Below are 22,561 nucleotides of genomic sequence, written 5' to 3' on the forward strand. Positions count from 1 at the left end.
GTATCACTATCATCATGGTAGAGGGACTATTATACATCACTAGAAACAGGGAGTTTGAAAATTATTCTCATATTGTACATAGCAACATAATGTGCTAACTATAATGTGGAATTGCATAAAAATCTGGTTGTTGACCATAGGTGTGTTCCACCATATATTTGACTTTTGCAAACTGGTTCTTGTTCCAAAACACTTTAAGAACCACTGTTTTAAAACTATAATCCAGAGAAAACTGTCTAAGAGACTATATCTGGTGCTCCAAAAACATTAAATTCTGTCAGTAAATTGGAGTTTATTATTGGAAAAAATATTGTACTCAAAAAGACAAGTACATGTACGTCTCAATCAGTATCGATCCAGTCCTGACAAATACAGACCAATAATGTGCTGCTATATGGAAGAGAATAACATGAACTCAAGTGGAGTGTAAAAATGTTTCCACACATTTAATAAAAAATTACTTTGTTTGCACTTAGACCAAAAGAAACTATACTGACAGTCATACAGACAATTTATTTCAAGATTAGATTCATATCTGATATTTAGTAAGTCCATATTTGGAAGGGTGGAATTGTATAGTCCAGTGTCCAAGGACAAAATGCAAACCTAAAAATACAGTATAAATAATGTATAAAACTGATATGCAGTTACAGTATAGCATGCAACCAAAATTACCAATTTTCAAACAAACTAATTAATCATCAACATGAACCATTTGATACCAACATTTCCCATAAAAAGCAAATTTAAACTGAAGGAAAACAAAAACAGGTGCTTTAGGAAATGGCATTAGTTGCACTATATTCTTATAAATCTCCTTTGTGAACTAGAGTTAATCCAGTTTTGCATATTGCTCAGGTCTTTTACAATAAAAAGTAACCCTTTATGTAGCAAATGTAAATTCATTTTATCATTTCACATTTGATTGTAATTAATAATGACAAGCACAACTCATCCTAAAGGCACCCTGGTAAAGATAAATTGCACTGGCCGTATGTTTTCACTCAGTAAATATGAGTACAAAATGCTGCTTTAGTTAACATAGAGTACACAGGCACATCTGTGAATAGATTATATATAAGAAACACACAAAAAATGACCACTGACAAGGTTAAGCTAAATGCATCTATAAACATTCTTTCATGATTAAATTTTTTATATATTTCAGTTAAACACTAAACAGATTTTACAAAACAGGCCTAATGTTCTCCACTGGCTGAACAACATAAGATGATTTCTTTACTAACTTAGTTTAAAGAATGTGTAAGGATTTGCTTGTATAGAACTATTTTGATTATGAAGGTTGTGTAACATTGCACAAATCTAATGCTATGGAAGAAACAGTGTGATATTTTGTTTTTTACATTAATCATCATCAGCAATTCCTACGTTACAAAGATAAACATTTGAAAAAGAAACACATATGTTAAATTTGCTTCTGTTCATTGATTCTGATTTATAATTAATAGTATAACTGTCAGTTAAAGAGAACTGTAAGAAAGCTAAAGTTTCTCTAAACTTGACTGGCAAATCTATGTATTATGAGCATTTACCATTTTGAATCTCCAATATAAAAACTTCATTTTTTTACAAAAGCAAATTTAAATGTAATTATTTGTGCAAGTGTCTTTTTTCAAAATACACATTCACCCACACAGACAGACAAACACACACAGAGGAATATAACCCAACTTAATATTTCTTTGGACTTTAGGAGGAAACGGAAGTCCCTGTGGAAAGAAAGCAGATGGCATTGATAAGATGGTGGAGACAAGAAAACATACCTAAATGAATTTTAAATATTCACATTTTACACAGCTCTAGCCTGACTGGATATGCAACTTAGAATTCAGGAAAAAAATAAAATAATTTCAAGCTTATAAACACCAAAGTGTACAAAATTAACAGAAATATTTAGACTTAAGGTCACACAAGCACCTCATCTTAACAACCCATGAAAAACTACATGCACAATTTCTTGCATATGAATTCTATACTTAAGATCCACTGCTTTCATTGCCTTGACAGCACTACCTCTTTTGGTTGTGAAATACTGAAAGGAAACAGTCCACCCAAAAAAATATCTTTCGTGACTGGAGGTCCAAAAAATTCCATTACGCATGTCACAAGAAGTTGTGAAGGAAAAACTTGACAGTAGTAAAAAAAAAATAAATAAATAACTAACATTGCTTGGCTACAAGGAAGGATTAGCACCTGTTTTTAACGGTTAGTAAATGCTACTGTCTAATATCTAAATGAATTTGTACTTGCAAAGGAGGAGAGTCTTCAAATACTCAGCGTAACCAACTATATCATTAAAACTGTTAGTTACTTACTGGGTATTATGAATATGAATACATATGCACCATTCCAAGAAAAAAATACACAAACAGCAACAACAGATATTTACTGTATATTTTAAAAAATACACAAACAAAACATTACGGCAACAATTCCATGGAATTAGTAGAGCCAGTTAATTAGAGAAACAGTGAATCCAGACAAAAAACAATGACTCTTTGCACAGTGTTTGTCTAATAGCAGGAAACATTTATACACTTTGACCTCATAATTTCTCCCCATCACTAGTGAACAAAATATGCCAACCACTGAATACCACAAAATTAGTTAAATAAAAAAAACAGCTCCATAGTTATGAATTGAATAAGAATACAAAATAAACAAACAAATAAATCATAGCCACAAAAAAAGATAACCTTAAACCTTGTTTTCAAGGTACAAATATGTTCACATTATATGCTTTGATGAAGAAAATTTATTATGTCTTTAGGGTTCAGTGAGTCATCACCTAAACTAAGATGACACAGGCTATCAACATGTTTTTATTAGACTAACTGCATTTTTGTGCTTGTGATTTTACTTTGCTTCATGTTCACCTTTTCAATTTATGACATGATGCACATTAATACATCAGCTTCACAAAACCACTATAACTGAAGGTGAGACTAATATATTAAAATATAATGTAACCATGAATCAAACAGACTGAACCATTTAATACTGATTACCATATGCAGCTGGGAAACAGCTGTGAGTAGAGACTCCATTGTCATAGCGCAGCAAGAGGCCGCTCATGGCAGCTGAAACTAATTCCCTCCACCCCACCCCCCCAAAGGGGGGGGGGCGGAAGTTTACACAAGGCTCCAACACTTCCGCAACTTAGAAAGCAACTCTTTCAAAAAAACAACAATTACTGTGCTTATTAGCTCACTGTTGGTTATCTAGAAGAACAGTAATTTATTACTTCCTTAAAAATATGCATTTTCAACAGATAGAAGCAAATGCCAGCTCTTGCTAAAGGCAACAGACTTGTAAAATCAATTCCAATTCTACAAAAAAGTTTTCTTACCTCAATGATTCTGTCATGTAGCTGGAGTCCATCAGGTCTGTCAGCAGGTCCATTCTCAGTAATTTTGGAAACATAAATTCCTTCCGCAGCAGATTCATTCTGTTTCATCACAATTAGCAAAAGGTAATGTAAAAGAATCATTAATTATAATGGCACACTACCTAATTACAACAAATGCTTTATGCTATATATAGACTAATACAAGTCATGGTGGATTAAACATTAATATAACACAGAATTCTCAAACCCACTAAGGCGAATTTGTGTCATGGAGAGCCCAAAGCACATCCTCAGTAGTACTGGAACCAAAATAGGAACCAACAGTGTACAGGACTTCAGTCCTTTCTAAAGCCCAAATGTTCAAGCACAAAGAGCAGATTCAGAAATACGAATTTACCTATGCAACTAACAAATAAGCCTGTATTCCCAGAGAAACCTCTAATGACATGCATAAAACACGCACACTACACACAGATCAATCACTGGGCACAGAATTCCAACCTAGGGACTGGATCATTGAGGCAGCAATGCCTCCAACTGTGCAACTTCCACATTTAATATTCCTATAGATTTTACTTTGAATGTTTCATACTAAAAATAAAGAATATTTTATTTTATAATATATGATTGTAACCATTTCAGGTGCAGTTAAGGATAATTAATTAAGCTTAAAAAGCTGAATAAAAGCCCGAAATATCATAAATACACAATATTATATGTTCCCAATCTTTACCAATAACACTTTATCACACTTGCTGACACAAAAGATCCAAAGCATATTTGAACACAATGCAGGAGCATTCTTTATATTAGTTGACAGTCTATACACAGAAGGCATACTGTATATAAATATAGACAAACAAACACAATCAAGCTTTTTTATTTAACTGTCTATGATTGGATGTTTGCCAGGAAACCAAAGCCCTCAAAGAAAGGCTAGAAAAAATACAGGGAAGGAGCTGGCAACTTAAACATAAATCTGGAACCTAAGCCATGTGAGGAAGTTATATCGTACTCCAAGACACCTCAACACATACATACTGTATATACTGTGGTCTTGGTCACAAGCAGCCAAAGCCAATCTTCATATTAAAAAGAGATTTTTTTTAAAATTCTAACCTTATTGTTGTATTTTTTCCCATAGTTGCATTTTACCACCAATTTACAATAATACTTCACCTAATATTAAAAATATAACCTATACACAGGCACTAAATGCAAATAATATGCTCAGTCTCCCTGTAAAAAAATACTAAGCCCCCACCTAGGTTTAAATAGGTTAATCAACCTTATCTTAAATGATACAGTACATGTCTAGCCACACTGTTCTTTTTGCACAATTCTCTTCATTTCTTAACACACTTCTAGGGCTGTCACGATTATGAAATGTTAGCCGATGATTAATTGTTACACAAATACTGTAATTGCAATTATCAATTGTCTTTTTCTGTTCATTCTATACCACTAATATAGAGTATGACTAATAATAGTTTAACAATACTCATACATCTTATGAAGAAGAAGAGCCATTTATTGGCACTGAACATTGGAAAATATAAATAAAAATTGCATTTTATCTTTTAGGCTTGGTACACAAAAATTTTACAACGCAGAAATGGCATAGACAACTTACATACCAACCAGTAACAAAAGTACCATCAAAATGAACTATGGTATGTACTATGGCCAAAACAGGCCATATCCCTGCCATCCATATTCACAGCCAATCATGTTCCTCATTGGCTATTCTGATTCTGGGCAGGGAACAACAACATATTTACCTTATTTAGCTTAAGGCAACATCTCACCGTGGTCATAATGTTGCCAGCAGTACTGAACATTCTCTCAAAGGCAGTACTTGTTGCACAAATGCACATGAATTTTCTTGCTAACTTCACCATCAAAGGGAACCTTTCTTACTTTTTAAAGTAATGAGTAACATAATCAATACATATTTTCCTGAAGTAAAAATGCCTGCCCTACTTTAAAAAAAAAACAGAAATGTGTTACAGCATTACTACAGAAAATTATTCCCACATAAACATGACTGCATTATTTTGCAGAAGTATTGCCTTTATTCACAAAGATGTTGCCTGCTGCTATAAAGGTGAATCCTGGTTTACACTTTCTGCATCAAGTTTATGTGAGGTCAGCAACCAAAACAATACTTGTATACTCGTGGCGGCTAGAAAACGAACTGAAAATAGTGATAGAAATATGACATTTCTGTTTCATCCAGCTGTTTTTATACAGATGAATAGAAATGATTCCAGTGATTATGCAAAATAATTGTGGTCAGCTCAAATTATCGTGATAAGGCAAATTTCTAGTAACTGTGACAAGCCTACCCATTACTTGTTAAAAAAGTAAGGTCTACTTATCAACAAAGTAGTTCTGACAAATTCACCTATCAAGCTTGTTAAACAAACTGTTTCAAGATCTGGTTCAATTTCATCAATTATCAGATCATCTTTTTTAATTTAATAAAATGTTCTGCCACACTAAATACAACTAAGCTCCATACCTACAGTACTGTACTTTACCGCATGCAGCTTGCTCCATATTTACCACAGCAAGTATCAATCAAAACTAAAACAAGAACTTCTAAAATCATGTTAAATACAAGCTGTCATATTTAAATATGGGGGGAAAATCCATTTACCACTTCCTGCTGTGGTAGTGGTAAAACTTCAACTAGTAAAGAAATCCATTCCAGCTTTTAAAAAAACAACTATGCCATCATATTTTCTCATAAAATTAAAAAAAATAAAGTATAAAATTTGAAATGCTTTTCAGTTCTTTCATTAAAAAAAAATATTCCTTCACATTAAATTGCAAATAAGTTACATCAAAAAGCAGCACTTCAATTTAATTGACAACCACACTACAGTATGTGCTCGGGGCTATACAATTTGAAGACTCTTTGACATGATAAGTTTATTGTAGAGATGGGCAGAATTTCAGTTTAACAAAAAATTATATATTCTGTTTGATTTCTGTCTTAACAAAAAATGCATGTTTTACAATGTCTTCAATAACATACTCTAGGTATAGAACTGTTCTTAAGCAGATTGTGTCTTCTGATATGTGGCACCTCAGCAATTTAAATGATTGTTCAGGGTCATATAGCAAGTCTTTGGTAGAGACTGAAACAGCAATGTATTGATTTACAGTTCATCGCTTTTGTAACTAAGCTACACTGCATGAATGATCATTTGCTGTTTGAGGTAAATGGCGTCTTAGCTATGAGTAAGCTTAAAACCATTTACCATTAAAATGTGTCCATGTATGTTATCTAAAACCAGAGTGTCTTGCTTTCTGATAGATTGGAGTTAAGAGTGACATTGTTGTTTCTTTGGGAAAGTAAGTATCTCAAGTCACAACCAGACATTTTACTAAGAAAAGACACTTCAACATCTGAGGATAATATAATCTATACAGCATACACATAGGTAATGCAGTTTAAGGCAATTGTTTAAGATAGTAGGATTCAATTAGCCTATGCAAAATGAAAACAAGGAATTGCAAAAGGCAATTACACTTAAAGTAAAAAATTGAAATATAAGAATTTGGTTATTACTCTATTTAAAAGCTGGAACTATAAGTTACTAACTTTTCTCTACCTTCCAGTGTTCATTAATGCCCCCTTTTTTAAGTAATCTATCGCAATAATTTTGACATATGTCAAAAGTCATATTTCTCTTTTCCATTATTGAAATAATTAATTTTGTAACTGAACACCTTCTTTAAAATGCAAAATTCATGTGTTTGATTAGAGTATGTTGCTAGTACAAAGTCTCTGTATGTTCTGCATACTTAGTTTCTTCTGTCACTGAAAAGTCTGAATAATTTTTGAAACTAAAAATCAAAGGACTCAAACTGATAACATGACCAACAGCTATATCTCTTAATTTCTGTCATAGAGGCAAGGGGATACCTTGACTGGGGCTGGCAACCTTTTTCTCCAATTAGATTTTTGCACATGGACTCCAGCAGTGTCAATGTGATATCCATATACTGTAATCCTAAGCACAGTTTCTTTATACTATATGACTACTGCAAAAGAGGAGATTTTTCAAACACAGCTTTTTCGTGTATATAATGATACTGGAAAATGTAGCAGAACTGACTCAAGCCAAAAATAATCAAGTTACATTCTACAAATTAAATAGTTCTAAGGAAAACAGGGGTGACAGACTTGGATATATTTGATGAATAACATGAGAAGCTAAGAAAGCATTTTCAGAAAATGATCATGCACTTTTCATTTTGACCTGTTTAATATTAAATGGTATGTTGTAAGGCTACCCCATTCAAATGGCAGCCCACAGGCAACATGCAACACCAGGTTGCCTACTGGCCCAGCACATGGTCCTGTCAGAATCGCGGAGAAAAAGCAAGAAAAACACATGTCACAAACCTTCAAAAAATTCCTACAGCAGTACAGACTATGAATGTAACACTTTGCATAGCTCAGCAACATTCAATCCATAATGCAGCACATTGTTGTGAGTTTGGAATTGGTGATATTAGTCTATGAAACATTTTTTTTTTTGTGACAGTACCTCATACACAACTGCTGATCATGGCATCAACTACATATTAAATGATTCTATAATCAATTGTATGCTGAGTCTTAGTTATACTGTATTCCAGTTTAATCAAGTGAGTGCAAACGTGGGTTTTCGCAAATTAATCTAATTGTTACTATAGTGAGAGCCTCATTACTGATAAGAACTGTCTCCACACATCTCTTTAAAAGATTGGTTGATACTCAACTCACATGCTTCTGTCGTGGGGATTCATGGCTGCTACAAGGACTACTATCAGTCATTGACACTCAAAACAAAGAACGAATTAAAAAGATTGAATTTGATGAAAACATGCAAAAACTTAGGAATTTTCTTTAAAACTCAATCACATTAAGCACTGATTGCTTTGCAGGACTATATAACTTTTTTATATAATGTAGAGCTTGTTATTATCCTGCGGTTGATATTCTTCAATTTCAGAAATTTTATGTTTATAATTTAAAACTATTGACCACAATATTATACAGTACAACATGGCTACGCAGGTGGCATAATGATAACTCGCGATAAGAAAATACTGGGTTTGCGTCCCAGGTCTTCCCTGCGGGAAGTTCGCAAAGTGACAGCTGGGCGGTCTTGTGGCCTTGGAACCCCTGTAGATTTCGTTTTTTACTTTCTTGTATACGAAGTATAGGGAAAGTATTATAATTGTCCAAAAATTCAATGTCAAAATTTTGATGAATCTCGACGTTTAAGACCTCCCTGAGTCCGAAAATACCATTTTTGGAATTATGTCTGTGTGTCTGTCTGTGTGTGTGTGTGTGTATGTAAACATGATAACCTGAGTATGCTTATATTTACGTCAACCAAATTGTGCATACAAGTATTAGGTACAAAACGTAGATTTCTATCAACTTTTGGGATATTTCTGCTAACCGGAAGTGGTACTTTACCTTTTATTCATGCAGATGCAGGGTCTGATTTATTCAACTTTACTTTTATAATAATTGTTCAATGTATAATTAATTTGATTTGATTTGTTGTTGATGGTTCTTTAATGTACATAATATAAAAACATAATCACTGTCTTACTGTTTACTCCTCAAATATCCATCCCGATATCTGAGTATATGAGAAAGTCTAGGGGAGACCACTCCATTTTTTTTTTCTCCAGCCCTCTGGAGTTTTTCTTTTGTTTTTTCTGTCCTTACTTTATTTCTTTTTTACTTATTATAGCCTAATCTTATTTTTAATTTTTTTATAAACTATTCTTTCTTCATCTTGCAAAGCACTTTGAGCTACATCATTAATATGAAAACGTGCTATATAAATGAATGTTGTTGTTGTAGTGAGTAAACAGCTATATAAATACAAAGAATTATCATTTTACTTGGCTATTTGTGAATTTCAGATTTTAATTATGTTTTTTCACCAAATAAATTAAACATGTAGTGCTAGGACTCTCTGACTCTACTGTATACTGTCACAGTACCTCAAACGCAACAAATGTGTACCGCCACATTTTGCTTAAAAAAAAGGCACTGCTAGTCACACATGGCGATTTAAAAGAAATTTAGAGATTATGTATTCATGTGTTAGTTACTGTTATCACTTGTTAAGGGTTTGTGCACTGATAGCTTTGATAGCATTGATAGTTATTTTTTATTCTTTTAAATGCACTTGTGATGTGTCTGGGTCACATAGGACCAAAATATTTACTTTATATTTTATTGCTACTACCTCAGATTCTGCACAGCTATAACTTTTTTATTATTTTTTTACGCGCTGGATGACGTGTCTGTGTCAGAAGTTACCCAATTTAAAAGGAATTCAATAAATAAGCGTTACCTCTTTTTTCAAGGGATTCATTTGTATTGGTTTAAATTTGTCATTACCCGCTGCTTACTGGCTACTGAAAATGTCTGGCCCAGATAAATTTCTTGGTTTACAAATTTGGCCCATCTGAATTTGTAACTGAATAGTTGTTTTTTATGGCTTTATTGACCATAAAAAAGCAACAAAGTTATTACTTAAAAAACAGATTTGATGATATGATGTTTAACATGTATAAGTGCTTGTCTCAAGTACTGATTTTTAGTGATGGGAAAGGCTGAAGTGACTAGTTGCCTTTTTTTTACAGCACTAACAGAACAAAAACACATTTGGCTAATTTTTAAAGATTTCACTGCTTTACTTGTGATTCTTACTAACAATAATTCAAGGTATTTCATACCACCCCTTGTTTTTGTTCTTTGCTCAATTGTTTTTCATTTGTTGCTTTTTTAATGTTGCTCTTTCAGTTTTCTTTTGTTTAAAATATGGTTCAACCCTGGCATTTTGAATGAAGGAATGCATCACTGCACTCAAAATAACACATTTTCAGTCACTGATTTGGGAACCTTGTTTTACTCTTCCTGTAGTTCTCTCTACTTTCCTTTTCAGACCATAACAAAGGAAGGTTAAAGGTAATTTGACCCATGCTCTATTTCTATATTGTTTTGTCTAAACGTGCATCAGTTTAGCCCAACAACATCTACAATATTTTTATACTGCTGTCGCCTGTATAAGGAACACAACTTACTAACTAATCCACATTTGAGCACTGCTGTAAAGTAAATTACTTCTGCAATTTGCAAAGAATGGCAACAGACAGCTGTAATTTATCCTGACTAAAACATAATACTGAATAATATACTGTTCATTGTGCTGGAAAGCTATAAAATAGTAAAATCCCAGTATCCCTGTTGGAATGCAAGAGTGTTACAGGCAAGCAGACAGATATGGTACTTTACACACAATAAGGCCATTAAAAATAAGTTTTCTTTCTTAATATTTTTTGTAAGGAAATGTAAACTTTTTATACATCCAGTTGTATCATTGACAAATGAAATTAGAATATACATTTCAAAGTGTTATATTTTAATTTAACTGCCAACCTCTCTTTATAGAGGTATTCCATTTAAATATATATTGACTCTAAAACAAACATCTTCATCTAGCAAACAAATACATCTTTAATTAAATATTCCCCTTTCCTCAAAAACAAAAAAATGCATTATAGCTTATGTACCTTTTTTGTAAAATAGTTAAAATAACTTACCTGACTTGGCCTGCCACCAATAATATTGAATCCTAGAGTGTCACTTTCCTTGTGGAGAATTATGCTAAGTGGCTTCTGTTCTCCTCCCTTCAAGAAAAGGAAAGATAATGAGTGCAAGGGCTTAATCATTTATTTTGAAAACCCCATAATCTTTGTGTACTGTGTAATAAACTAGAGTCTGGCTGCAAGATTAATTTCAGCTAAAGCCAAGGACAGTACAGTACAATGGATAAAAACTGTTACAGAATATTACAACAGGTTTGTGCTGCCTCCACCACAGACCAGTTCTCTCTTGTAGCTGAACCTTTAACTTTGTGCCAATCTGCCTCCTGCTCTGCCACAGAAAAATAGGTAATTAGATTTGCTTGTTATTGTTTTCTTCTGCTGGAAGTTACATTTATTTAATGCAATCAAGCAATGTTGTTGCACTTTTCAGTGCAACAGGCTATCTCCTAAGCTTTGCTAAAGAATTAGATTGAAGATTCATTCATTAGATGAATGTCAAGATGATACATGATTTTTTTTAGAACTACTTACTGCTCATGAAGAGATAGGGGACATACAATTAGCAAGAGACAATACTGTTTGTAGTATTCTTATTTTAATTGTAAGAATCATCAGTACCATATTTGTTACTGGCAACTAATCTCAGAAGAAGCTAGTATTTGTATTATGCCAATAAATTACAGCATTCAAACTTATGCCAGTACTCTAGAGCACTACCCACAAATACACCTTACGAGCATTAGAACATGTACCTTAACTGGTTCTAGTAGTCATACTATTTTTAACCATAGGTTACCTTTCATACATATACATTCACCTAAAGGATTATTAGGAACACCATACTAATACGGTGTTTGACCCCCTTTTGCCTTCAGAACTGCCTTAATTCTACGTGGCATTGATTCAACAAGGTGCTGAAAGCATTCTTTAGAAATGTTGGCCCATATTGATAGGATAGCATCTTGCAGTTGATGGAGATTTGTGGGATGCACATCCAGGGCACGAAGCTCCCGTTCCACCACATCCCAAAGATGCTCTATTGGTTTGAGATCTGGTGACTGCGGGGGCCATTTTAGTACAGTGAACTCATTGTCATGTTCAAGAAACCAATTTGAAATGATTCGAGCTTTGTGACATGGTGCATTATCCTGCTGGAAGTAGCCATCAGAGGATGGGTACATGGTGGTCATGAAGGGATGGACATGGTCAGAAACAATGCTCAGGTAGCCCGTGGCATTTAAACGATGCCCAATTGGCACTAAGGGGCCTAAAGTGTGCCAAAAAAACATCCCCACACCATTACACCACCACCACCAGCCTGCACAGTGGTAACAAGGCATGATGGATCCATGTTCTCATTCTGTTTACGCCAAATTCTGACTCTACCATTTGAATGTCTCAACAGAAATCGAGACTCATCAGACCAGGCAACATTTTTCCAGTCTTCAACTGTCCAATTTTGGTGAGCTCGTGCAAATTGTAGCCTCTTTTTCCTATTTGTAGTGGAGATGAGTGGTACCCGGTGGGGTCTTCTGCTGTTGTAGCCCATCCGCCTCAAGGTTGTGCGTGTTGTGGCTTCACAAATGCTTTGCTACATACCTTGGTTGTAACGAGTGGTTATTTCAGTCAAAGTTGCTCTTCTATCAGCTTGAATCAGTCGGCCCATTCTCCTCTGACCTCTAGCATCAACAAGGCATTTTCGCCCACAGGACTGCCACATACTGGATGTTTTTCCCTTTTCACACCATTCTTTGTAAACCCTAGAAATGGTTGTGCGTGAAAATCCCAGTAATTGAGCAGATTGTGAAATACTCAGACCGGCCCGTCTGGCACCAACAACCATGCCACGCTCAAAATTGCTTAAATCACCTTTCTTTCCCATTCTGACATTCAGTTTGGAGTTCAGGAGATTGTCTTGACCAGGACCACACCCCTAAATGCATTGAAGCAACTGCCATGTGATTGGTTGATTAGATAATTGGATTAATGAGAAATTGAACAGGTGTTCCTAATAATCCTTTAGGTGAGTGTAGATTCAGTACGTAAATGCATATTTTCTATTTTTAATTTCAAATAGGAGCAGTTTTCATAAATTAACAAAAACTATGAAAGTAAACAACAGATAACTAAATCTTATGTTTTAATTATTATTTTCACAATTATTCTTCAACTAGACACACTGTTATGTTTATAAGCTCCAGCACCTGAATACGAATCATGATTCTTGCTTATTAACAAAAGCTAAACACCAAAAACAATCAGCTTACTTTGTATAATGAACAAGCTGAGAAATTATTAAGAAACTGGACCAAACCCGATGAGGACTTTGATAATGACTCAACAATGAATACAGCTGTTTTTTCAAAGGTAACCTCACTAATGTATAATAGAGCTAAAATGTCTCTAAGAGCAGAAATCACTGAACAAAGTTATTATATAAGGTAATCACTTGGTAAATTTTGTTAAACTTGATTCTCTAATCTTCTTATTTCCTTCCCCAGATTACTCCCAAACAAATTACAGGAATTGAGGATCAATATAATCAATTTAAAAAGGCTTTAATGATTACTTTTCCACCGTGTTACACATTATTTGAATTGCATATAAACGTGGGTTATGATCCTGAACAATGTTTTCATCTCTCATATGTGGATATTGATAAAGACAGTTTCTTGCACAAGCTCCTCCCAATGGGCTGTTACAAAATTCTCTATCCAGGTTTAAAGCTTTTAACTATGTCCAGTTCCTCAATGGAAATATCCATATTTAGCAGCCATTTAGGTAATTTTCTGAGCTTCCCACATTCCTAAGTTAAAATCCTTTTGGGTGCAGACATGCTTTCCTCGCTGATTTGGACACACCAATATCCTTGGAGAACCCCACATCCTTGCAAGCTCTATCAGTTCCTAACTAAACTTCCCATTTTGTTCTGTCAACTATGCCTATTTTTGTCACTATGTACAGTACATTCCACTACACACCTGAGTCCTACCTTTGTTCAGTCATTAATTCATTCAGGTTTATATTTACATTGTTTTTTTATCACATATATCAAGTACACCTGTCTGTAAACACAAATAATCTGCAGCTACAAACAGCCAGCCATGTATTTGTAAATCAAAATATATGGAGCATGGAGACATGATCATAAGATTTAGCTGTTGTTCAACCAAACATCAGAATGGGCTTGATTTAAGTGACTCTAACCATAGTATGGTTGTTGGTGCTTTACATGGTTAGTTTCAGCATCATAGTTGCCTCCTTACTGGATGTTGCTGGAGTTTTCAAGAGTTTACAGAAAATACTGCAAATAAAAAAAACAAAAAATAAAAAACACAACAATGGTTCTATGGGTGAAAACACCTTGTTCGTTAAAGAGGTCAGATGTGAAAGGCCAGATTATTCAAGGAAACCTGAAAGGCTGTACATACTCTAATAAAAGCTCTTTGAAAACAATGATTTACAGAAGGGTATCTCTCATTGCATAATGTTCCAGACTGTAAAGTAGATGCACTACAGCCATTACTCCTGTTAGCTAAGAATAACAAGATGAGGTTAAAGTGGGCAAATAAATATCAAAATTTGAAAAATGTTGCCTTCCTAGATGAATGTCAGTTTTTATTGTAATATGCAGATGGCAAGATCAGAGTTTGGGTGTAAACAACATGAATCCATGGATACATCCTATCTTATGCCAATGGTATATACTGGTGGAGCTAGTGTTATGGTGTGGGAATATCTTCTTAGCACACATTAAGTCTTTTAAGGTGTCAGTTGACCAATATCTGCATGCCACAGCATACTTATGCATTTTTGCTGAAAAATGTACATCCTGCTATGGCCATTTTTCAAGCAGATAATACCCAAAGGATAACAAGGTATGTTGCAATGCATGCATCATCTCAACCTGTCTTAGCTAAAATTACAGTAGTGTCAGTTCCATCCCTTTAGAAATATCAAAATATTATGTTAGCAAAAGAGGGTCCTACTCAGTACTTGATAGGTATAACTACTAAGATGACCACTGAGCATATGTACTTTCTTTTAACATGTCACTGGTATTACCTAAGCATTTTGCCAGTAATTATTCATTTGGCTGTGTATGAGTCATGATGTAGGTTTTCATGTCACAATGTACTAAAGTGACAGCAAAATTATTACATCCTGACCATTTACAAGAGCAGTTCATTTTGAAATTCAATGTAACTACACTTCCAGTGTCAAGTAAGGTTTTCATTCATAGTCTATTCTTACACAAACCAAAATGCTTTGGCATTGGAGTGAGTTCCCTACACACACCTACACAAAATCATAGTCATATTACTGCTCCCTTCTTTTCAACATATAGAGCTATCATTCTTCACAATAAACTCTTTATTCCTCACAGAAAAGTAAATGTTTAAATAAACAATTTTCAATCATATCCCTCTGAACAATGTCTGAGGAAAACAATATCTCAGGCTAAAAACATTTTTTCACATGCATTGAATCATGTATTTAACATATGACCACAGAATGGGGGAAGTGTCATGTGCAGACCACTGTATTCTCACCTAATTTAACTAACATCGAGGTGTGTAGCTTTTACAGTCTGCAAAGCCCTCAAACACAAAGTCACAATATGCTTTTAAATGGGTCTATACATTTCTGATTAAACACAACCCAAAAAATCCAGACCATCCACGCTTCAGCTTTACATTTGGTTGTTCATCCATATGTGTTATAAACTATTTACATCACTGGAGGCAGTCATGTTATAAAATACTCACTATCTCTTGAATTAAGGTTGCTACTATGATTCTAAAATCAGCTGATTTGTTTTTCTCTTGTCACAGATGAAATGTTACATGTTGTTCCACTTCTCAGTGAACTTCAGTATTTTGCACCATCAACCATTTCTCTTTTACACGAGTTTCTTAGATTGAAAGTATTATATTTAACTTTTGTCACTGAGCATATAGCATGTTTACAGAGCTGTTCTTCAAGTATATTATCCTATACTTAACCACAGGTAATGGCCAAATACTCCCCATTATCCATTCATCCATCAAATAATTTTTATCTTTATCTAATATAAGGTCATGATATACCAGGGCATTCCCCAAAACAAGAATCATCACTCCATGATATGCCAGGCAATTACGGAACACACTCAGGTTCTTGGAGATATAAACAAACTAGCTCACAGTACACTGATTACCAATCTTTAATAAAGCTCACCTCCATAGACTATTGGAGGATACAGCAACACTTCATTGAAATGCTTGCAACACACAGAAAATGTGGAAACTCCCCACACACTGCATCTAAATTTCAATTGCGCTACTGTTCAGCGAGTTAATATACCACTCTATTCTGCATAATATATCACAAATATCCATCCATATAATGTTCCCACTTATCCAGTTCAGGGTTCCAGAAGGCCAGAACCTATTCCAGAATTATCCAGCACAAGGCAGGAACCAGTCCATCTAATGGAACACTCAGTCACTTATATTGTCACTTATAGCACTGCTAAATAATCAGTCATGCAAGTTTTTAAGGTTGTGAGAGGAAATAAAGAGTACCCAGAAAAAGAACAATACAAACACTGGAAAAAAGTGGAAATTCCACAAAACTGTAAAGTTACAGAATCTAGTATCATGCCATCCTGATTTCATATTAGACAAAAAATTCTTAGTTTCAATGTCTGTGGTTTTTTTTTCTTCTTTAAAATGAAGTTTTTTCATTACATGCTGAAGTAAGCATTCAAAGGACAACCATCATTTGAAAACTCTGCGTTCCTGACATCACAGTATCTTATCATACAAATGTCTTATGACAAAAGCTGTTGCGTCAAATCAATTTGTACAGGACAATTGCCAGATTTAATTTTTATGCCTAAAGTACTTATGTCATCTTGAGAGTCAATTAATTTTTTATGGAGAAATTATCAAAGCAGAATGTGTTCAAGCACTGGTTTAAAAATCTTGTATTTAATCTACAGATAGCATTTTTTTCACTTCACTTAAACATGATCTTAATTTTGTCTTAATATTGCTTTCAGTCTTTTTTAATTATGTACAAAAACGATACTGTATTAGAATACATAACTTTCTTAAATTTGTTTTATCCAATTATGGGATGAAGGGTGTCTATCCCAGCAACACTGGACACCAGCCTTTCACGGTATAATGCATTATAAATTGAAAAATTCTTCAGTAAGCAATATGTACCATACGGCATTAATTTATTTTAAATAGTTTATTTTACCACCTACTCATTGTATTCCCAAATATACATTAATCCTTGAAGTATCAGGGGCAATGTATGAATTCATCATGGATATCATGTTAGTCCCCAACAAGGTACATAACACACAAGAATACACTTACCCCTACAGGATTAATGTAGACATGTTCTAACACAGACATGCGTATCTATGGGATGCTGGAAGAAACCAGAATAACTAGAGATGAAGCCTTGCAGACACATTGAAAATGACCAAACTACAAACTCAGTAACTACACCAGGACTTGATCAAAGTCCCCTGAATCTGTGAAGCAGCAGCAGTAATGTCTCTGCCACTGTACCTCCCTGGTTATTCATTTTCTGTCCTTTAAACATAATACTTGATGGTGTTAAGGGTGTGTGAAGAACACTGGGTACAAGGCGAAAAGTCCAAGCTGATACTTTTGACAATATTCTCTCTGTATCTGTATCTTAACATACTAAATTTATTAAGGAAATAAGCACAATACTCTTTTAAAAACCTGGTAATTTAATACTGAATATTTTACCTTTCTTATTTTTCAAATACTGTATTTTAACACTGCTGTAGAGCTTCATTTGTAACAATTACCAGTTCCAGTTAGTTTCCATAATTTCTAAATTATCACAAGTCTACAACTGATTTTAAACATGTCCATCACTTAATAAGTAATTATCAGATCTTAACATTACAGGTTGCTTTTAATAAGTCTGCTCAGTGCTACAAGGATAGACCCCACTTCCGTGACCTTATAAAATGAATGAAACAGCGCGTACTGTAGTGTGGCATGGCGGCTTGTGGACTTTTATCTTTTCAATGCCCACTACCTACATACTGTATGAGACACTTGGCCTGTGATACATGTGAGGGAAAAAAAATCTAAACTACTGTCTCACCGTAAAAGTTGTTCGGCATGATGCTCACTCTAGCAAGTTACTACAAAATTACTGATACTGTATTTTTGATCATGTTACGAGAAACAAAAACACTTAATAATGCTAAATGTAAAATATAATTTTCCATATAAAATGGTAATGCTATCTCAAAAACGACTTTAAAGACAGGTTGTGTGTAACAACTTAAAATGTTTTACAGTATACTGATTTTAAATCGTGTCTGCTTAAATCAAGCTACTGGTGTTACTTAATTGCCGTAACGGTATGTTATTTTTAAAGCAAATCTGTGTAACATACTCTGAGGTTTGCAATGCCTTAATGGATCGTTTATAAACATCAAGTAGTCATCATATATTTTCACTCTGAAACTTCAGAGACTAAAGTGTGCATTTATTGATGTATTTCCCTCCCTCTTACTAAGCAGCAACGTGAAAACGGATTTTGTTGCTACCTATTGAGCTTCTTTTCTTTCGTGCGCTTTTTAGTCCGATCTGTTCTTAGTAAACTACGCATGACCACAGAGCCGCTCTATTTAAAACTCCTGCTCGAAATCGAGAGTTTAAAATCCCTTGCCCATAATTCTAAGCTAAGCTATTTTCCCACTCCGGTTGAGGATTGGTCTGCACTTCCAGCTGGGACCCTGGAGAATCCTATCGCATTTTCCAAGTGCATGTCCAATGAGATTTGTCGACAGGAGACGGTTTTCCAAAAAGCAGCACGGCATAGTCTGGGAGAACCCATGACGTGTTCCATCTGTAACCAAGCGCCCCGCTTGCCCTGGCGTTCTGGGAGCACAGCTGGCTCTCGGTCACAAAAGTTTCCCGTAAGCCCCACAGCCCAGCCCAGGCCGTGGAACCGTCCACTCGGGACGCGATGCTATGCGACGTTTGCGCTCCAACTCACCGTGCACTGCAAGCCAACGGGTTTGCTGAGGCTGCTCATTCGGCTCACGTATTGGTTGAACTTCTTCTGGCAGCGCAGTGCAGTCAGCTGTACTTCGCTCTGTAGCGCCGAGACCTGAGCCAGAAGCGACTTTTCCCGTTTACCCCAACGGACCGCCTGCTTCTTTGCCTCCTGCTCCAACGCCGCGCTCTTCACTTGGAGGGCCACGTTCTGGGCACGGAGGGCTCGCAAGCAACAGTGACTTCCCTGTGCCACATCCTTATGCAGCAGCACCAGCCCACAACCCTTCTGGCAAATGCCCACTGGTCTGTACTCGCAGCTCTCCCTCATGTGAGAGTCCATGTCCTTGAGGTTGAACACTTCGTTGCATCCTTTATTCCTACACTGTGAAGGGCTGTAGTCACACATTTCGGCGTGGTCTCTTAACTCCTGCAGCTTGACGGTCTTCGTACAACCCCTGGCATTGTAGTCGCACTTGATGTCCAGTTTCAAGATGAGATTCCGAAGTGGAAGGACCTGGTGCAGCTCTTTGGCGGAGATGGGCTGGCACTGCAGCGGGCAGAGTCTTTGCTGCACCGCCCAAGGCAACAGGCAGCCTGCACAGAAAACGTGTCCGCACGGGGTGGACAGGGGTTCCTCCAGAATTTTGCTGCACAGCCTGCACTTGAAATCCGGGTCCACGGCTCCGACAAAACGATCCAACTCAAACCCCATGGTGTTTGTTAAACGGTAATCACCATTCCGCGGAATCAGAAAACTTTCTCCCGGCGCCCTCACTCCTCGGAGACTGCAACTCAGTCATTGGCTCTGTGTCACTGACTTCAAGGTTTGTTTGGTATGAAGTTTTCAGCAGTTCCGAGCTTTACCGTAAAGTCACTAAAGGAAGCGCCTGCTATTTGTCTTCTTTTCTGTATTCGTCAATTTCAGTTCATCACTTACCTTGGCAGCCCTTACTAACAGATAATTAATAGTGAGTGTCAAAACAACATAAGAATATCGGTACAAAGTTATGAAACGCATTACTTTTTTATTCGAGATTCTGAATGTCGCGCACGCGAAAATAGTAATGCAAAACAGATGAGGGCGATCGTTCAGTTTCCACTCGCTTTTCTCTGACTTTCGTCCTTCTTGATATTTTAGACTAAACAAAAGATATTTCCCAATTTTAGCAACTGAATCGTGTGTCTAATAGCTTAACGGGTAAAAGGGCAAATCATGCGCCCGATTCTTGAATCTTGTTTGCTGTAAATTATTTGTAGAAATTAACTGGCTATTTTCAAATGAATATGTAGTTGAAAACGTCAACTGCATGCAGTAAGTAGACTTTTAAAGACATTTTTGTGAGTTAAGTCTGAACCAAAAGTTTTAGGATAACTCTAACTCTCAGTTATTTACAGTATAATGCATTTCTCAACATAATTGGTGGGTAACTACAATCAATGACTGCTGTATTTTTATTCTTATCATTTCTATTCATTTTTATAGTCATTTGAATATGAAGCTTAAATAACGCATGATGTCGCGGTGGGTTGGCACCCTGCCCGGGATTGGTTCCTGCCTTGTGCCCTGTGTTGGCTGGGGTTGGCTCCAGCAGACCCCCGTGACCCTGTGTTTGGATTCAACAGGTTGGAAGATGGATGGATGTACATTTCTACTATAGAAGTAATACTATGAATAAAGATGACAATTACTGCTAACATATTTGGCATTTGAGTGTCACACAGTGAGTTCTGTGAAAGAGTATAGAAAGTTATTGGTTTATTTCTTAAAAATGAACATTTTCTATTATATTTTATCCATGTGTGCCTCACTTATTGTATATTGTTTTCACTTAGAGTATACTACTTGACCGTAAATGAAGCATTAACTGAATGCAAACTGGGCCACACTTAAAGTAGTACAAATGACAGCATTATTGGGCCCAAAAGCTGGTGTATTGGGGACAACATACACCAAAACTCAGTCAGAATTACTTACAGCCTTGTTCCCTTTTGGCAGTAAATATGTATTGGAGGTTTGGCAACAGGAATATACGAGTAACTTTTCTTGTCAAGGACCTGGTTAAATTCATTAAAACTAATGCAAGACTTGCCTACTTATAGCATATTTTACTAAAGTTCAAGGCTTGCGCAGGTCCCATCAAAACATAATTAAAAAGTTGGTGTCAAAACTAGAGAGAAAAGCACTAAAATTAACTTCTTCAGTGCCTAACAAAACAGGTTATGTGGGAACCTTTTCTGAATTGTTTATTTTACCTATAGCTTGAACCAAATAGAGAAGCATTACATGCAAGATAGGTGTCAGTCCACCTAAACCATCATATCACATAGTTCCACACACATAATCATTATGATATCAGACGAAATTCAGTATCCAAGTGTTGGGAAGTCAAGGGGAGCAGAATACTTGGGAGAAAGCCCACATTTACATAAGCGGAATTTGCAAACTATGCACATGTGAATATGCTGGGTATCAAACCCAGGTACTTAGACAGATGAGGTTCTAATGAGTAAGCACGGCACCACCATTGGGATCTAATTTATATTTTCAAAATGCATATTACATCCATCCATCCATCCATTTTCTAACCCGCTGAATCCGAATACAGGGTCACGGGGGTCTGCTGGAGCCAATCCCAGCCAACACAGGGCACAAGGCAGGAACCAATCCTGGGCAGGGTGCCAACCCACCGCAGGACACACACAAACACACCCACACACCAAGCACACACTAGGGCCAATATAGAATCACCAATCCACCTAACCTGCATGTCTTTGGATTGTGGGAGGAAACCGGAGCGCCCGGAGGAAACCCACGCAGACACGGGGAGAACATGCAAACTCCACGCAGGGAGGACCTGGGAAGCGAACCCGGGTCTCCTAACTGCGAGGCAGCAGCGCTACCACTGCGCCACCGTGCCGCCCATGCATATTACAACTGAAGCAATTAATTCAAAATAATCCTTTGAAATAAATTCATACCTAAGGACACTGGTAAAATGTAAAAGTAAGAGTAAAAGGGCACTTATTCATACCAGAAGTTAGAGGAATTAAAAAAAAAAAACTCCAAGCAAGCATGTAAATTTATGACTCTGAACCTTAAAAACATATGTATGAGATAATAGGTAACTTAACCTTTACCTAACCAAACAAGCTTGATGGACATAATTGTCTTCTTTTACTTGTACAATTATTTATATCATATGTCTGAAAATGTCATTATCAAGTGGCATGTGACAAATTCTAGTCCACTAAAGTAATGAAGTTATTAGCTTTGGGTGAGTTAGAGGCGATGAGAGAAAATATATACGATGTGGCTTCTAGAAATGCAGTTATCACCGATAGTGACAGAAGAAAGTGATCTCCTTTCCTTGTAATATATCAAACGAACATGAAGGGAAGTCATAACAAATTGGGCTTTTCCTGAGGGAAAGTCCTTGCCTGGCAATACTGAGAGGCTTTAGTTTGTGCTTTAGTTAAACACTCTTTAATTAGTTGTTTCTAG

The 22,561-nt window shown here is 35.8% G+C and overlaps 1 protein-coding gene across 1 annotated transcript in view; it reads right to left on the reverse strand.

Annotated features, from left to right (window-relative positions):
- Nucleotides 1-19,874, reverse strand: part of LOC120533860 (PDZ domain-containing RING finger protein 4-like) — a 418,723-nt gene extending 398,849 nt beyond the window's left edge. The window contains exons 1-3 of the mRNA XM_039760906.1: nucleotides 19,058-19,874; nucleotides 11,003-11,089; nucleotides 3,371-3,469 (exon numbers count right to left, since the gene is read on the reverse strand). Coding sequence (XP_039616840.1) covers nucleotides 3,371-3,469; nucleotides 11,003-11,089; nucleotides 19,058-19,771 — 900 coding nt within the window. The 5' untranslated portion in view covers nucleotides 19,772-19,874. The remainder of the gene's footprint in view (nucleotides 1-3,370; nucleotides 3,470-11,002; nucleotides 11,090-19,057) is intronic.
- Nucleotides 19,875-22,561: the final 2,687 nt, after the last annotated feature.

This window comes from Polypterus senegalus, chromosome 8 (assembly GCF_016835505.1).
Source record: "Polypterus senegalus isolate Bchr_013 chromosome 8, ASM1683550v1, whole genome shotgun sequence".
NCBI classification, from domain to species: Eukaryota; Metazoa; Chordata; class Cladistia; order Polypteriformes; family Polypteridae; genus Polypterus; species Polypterus senegalus.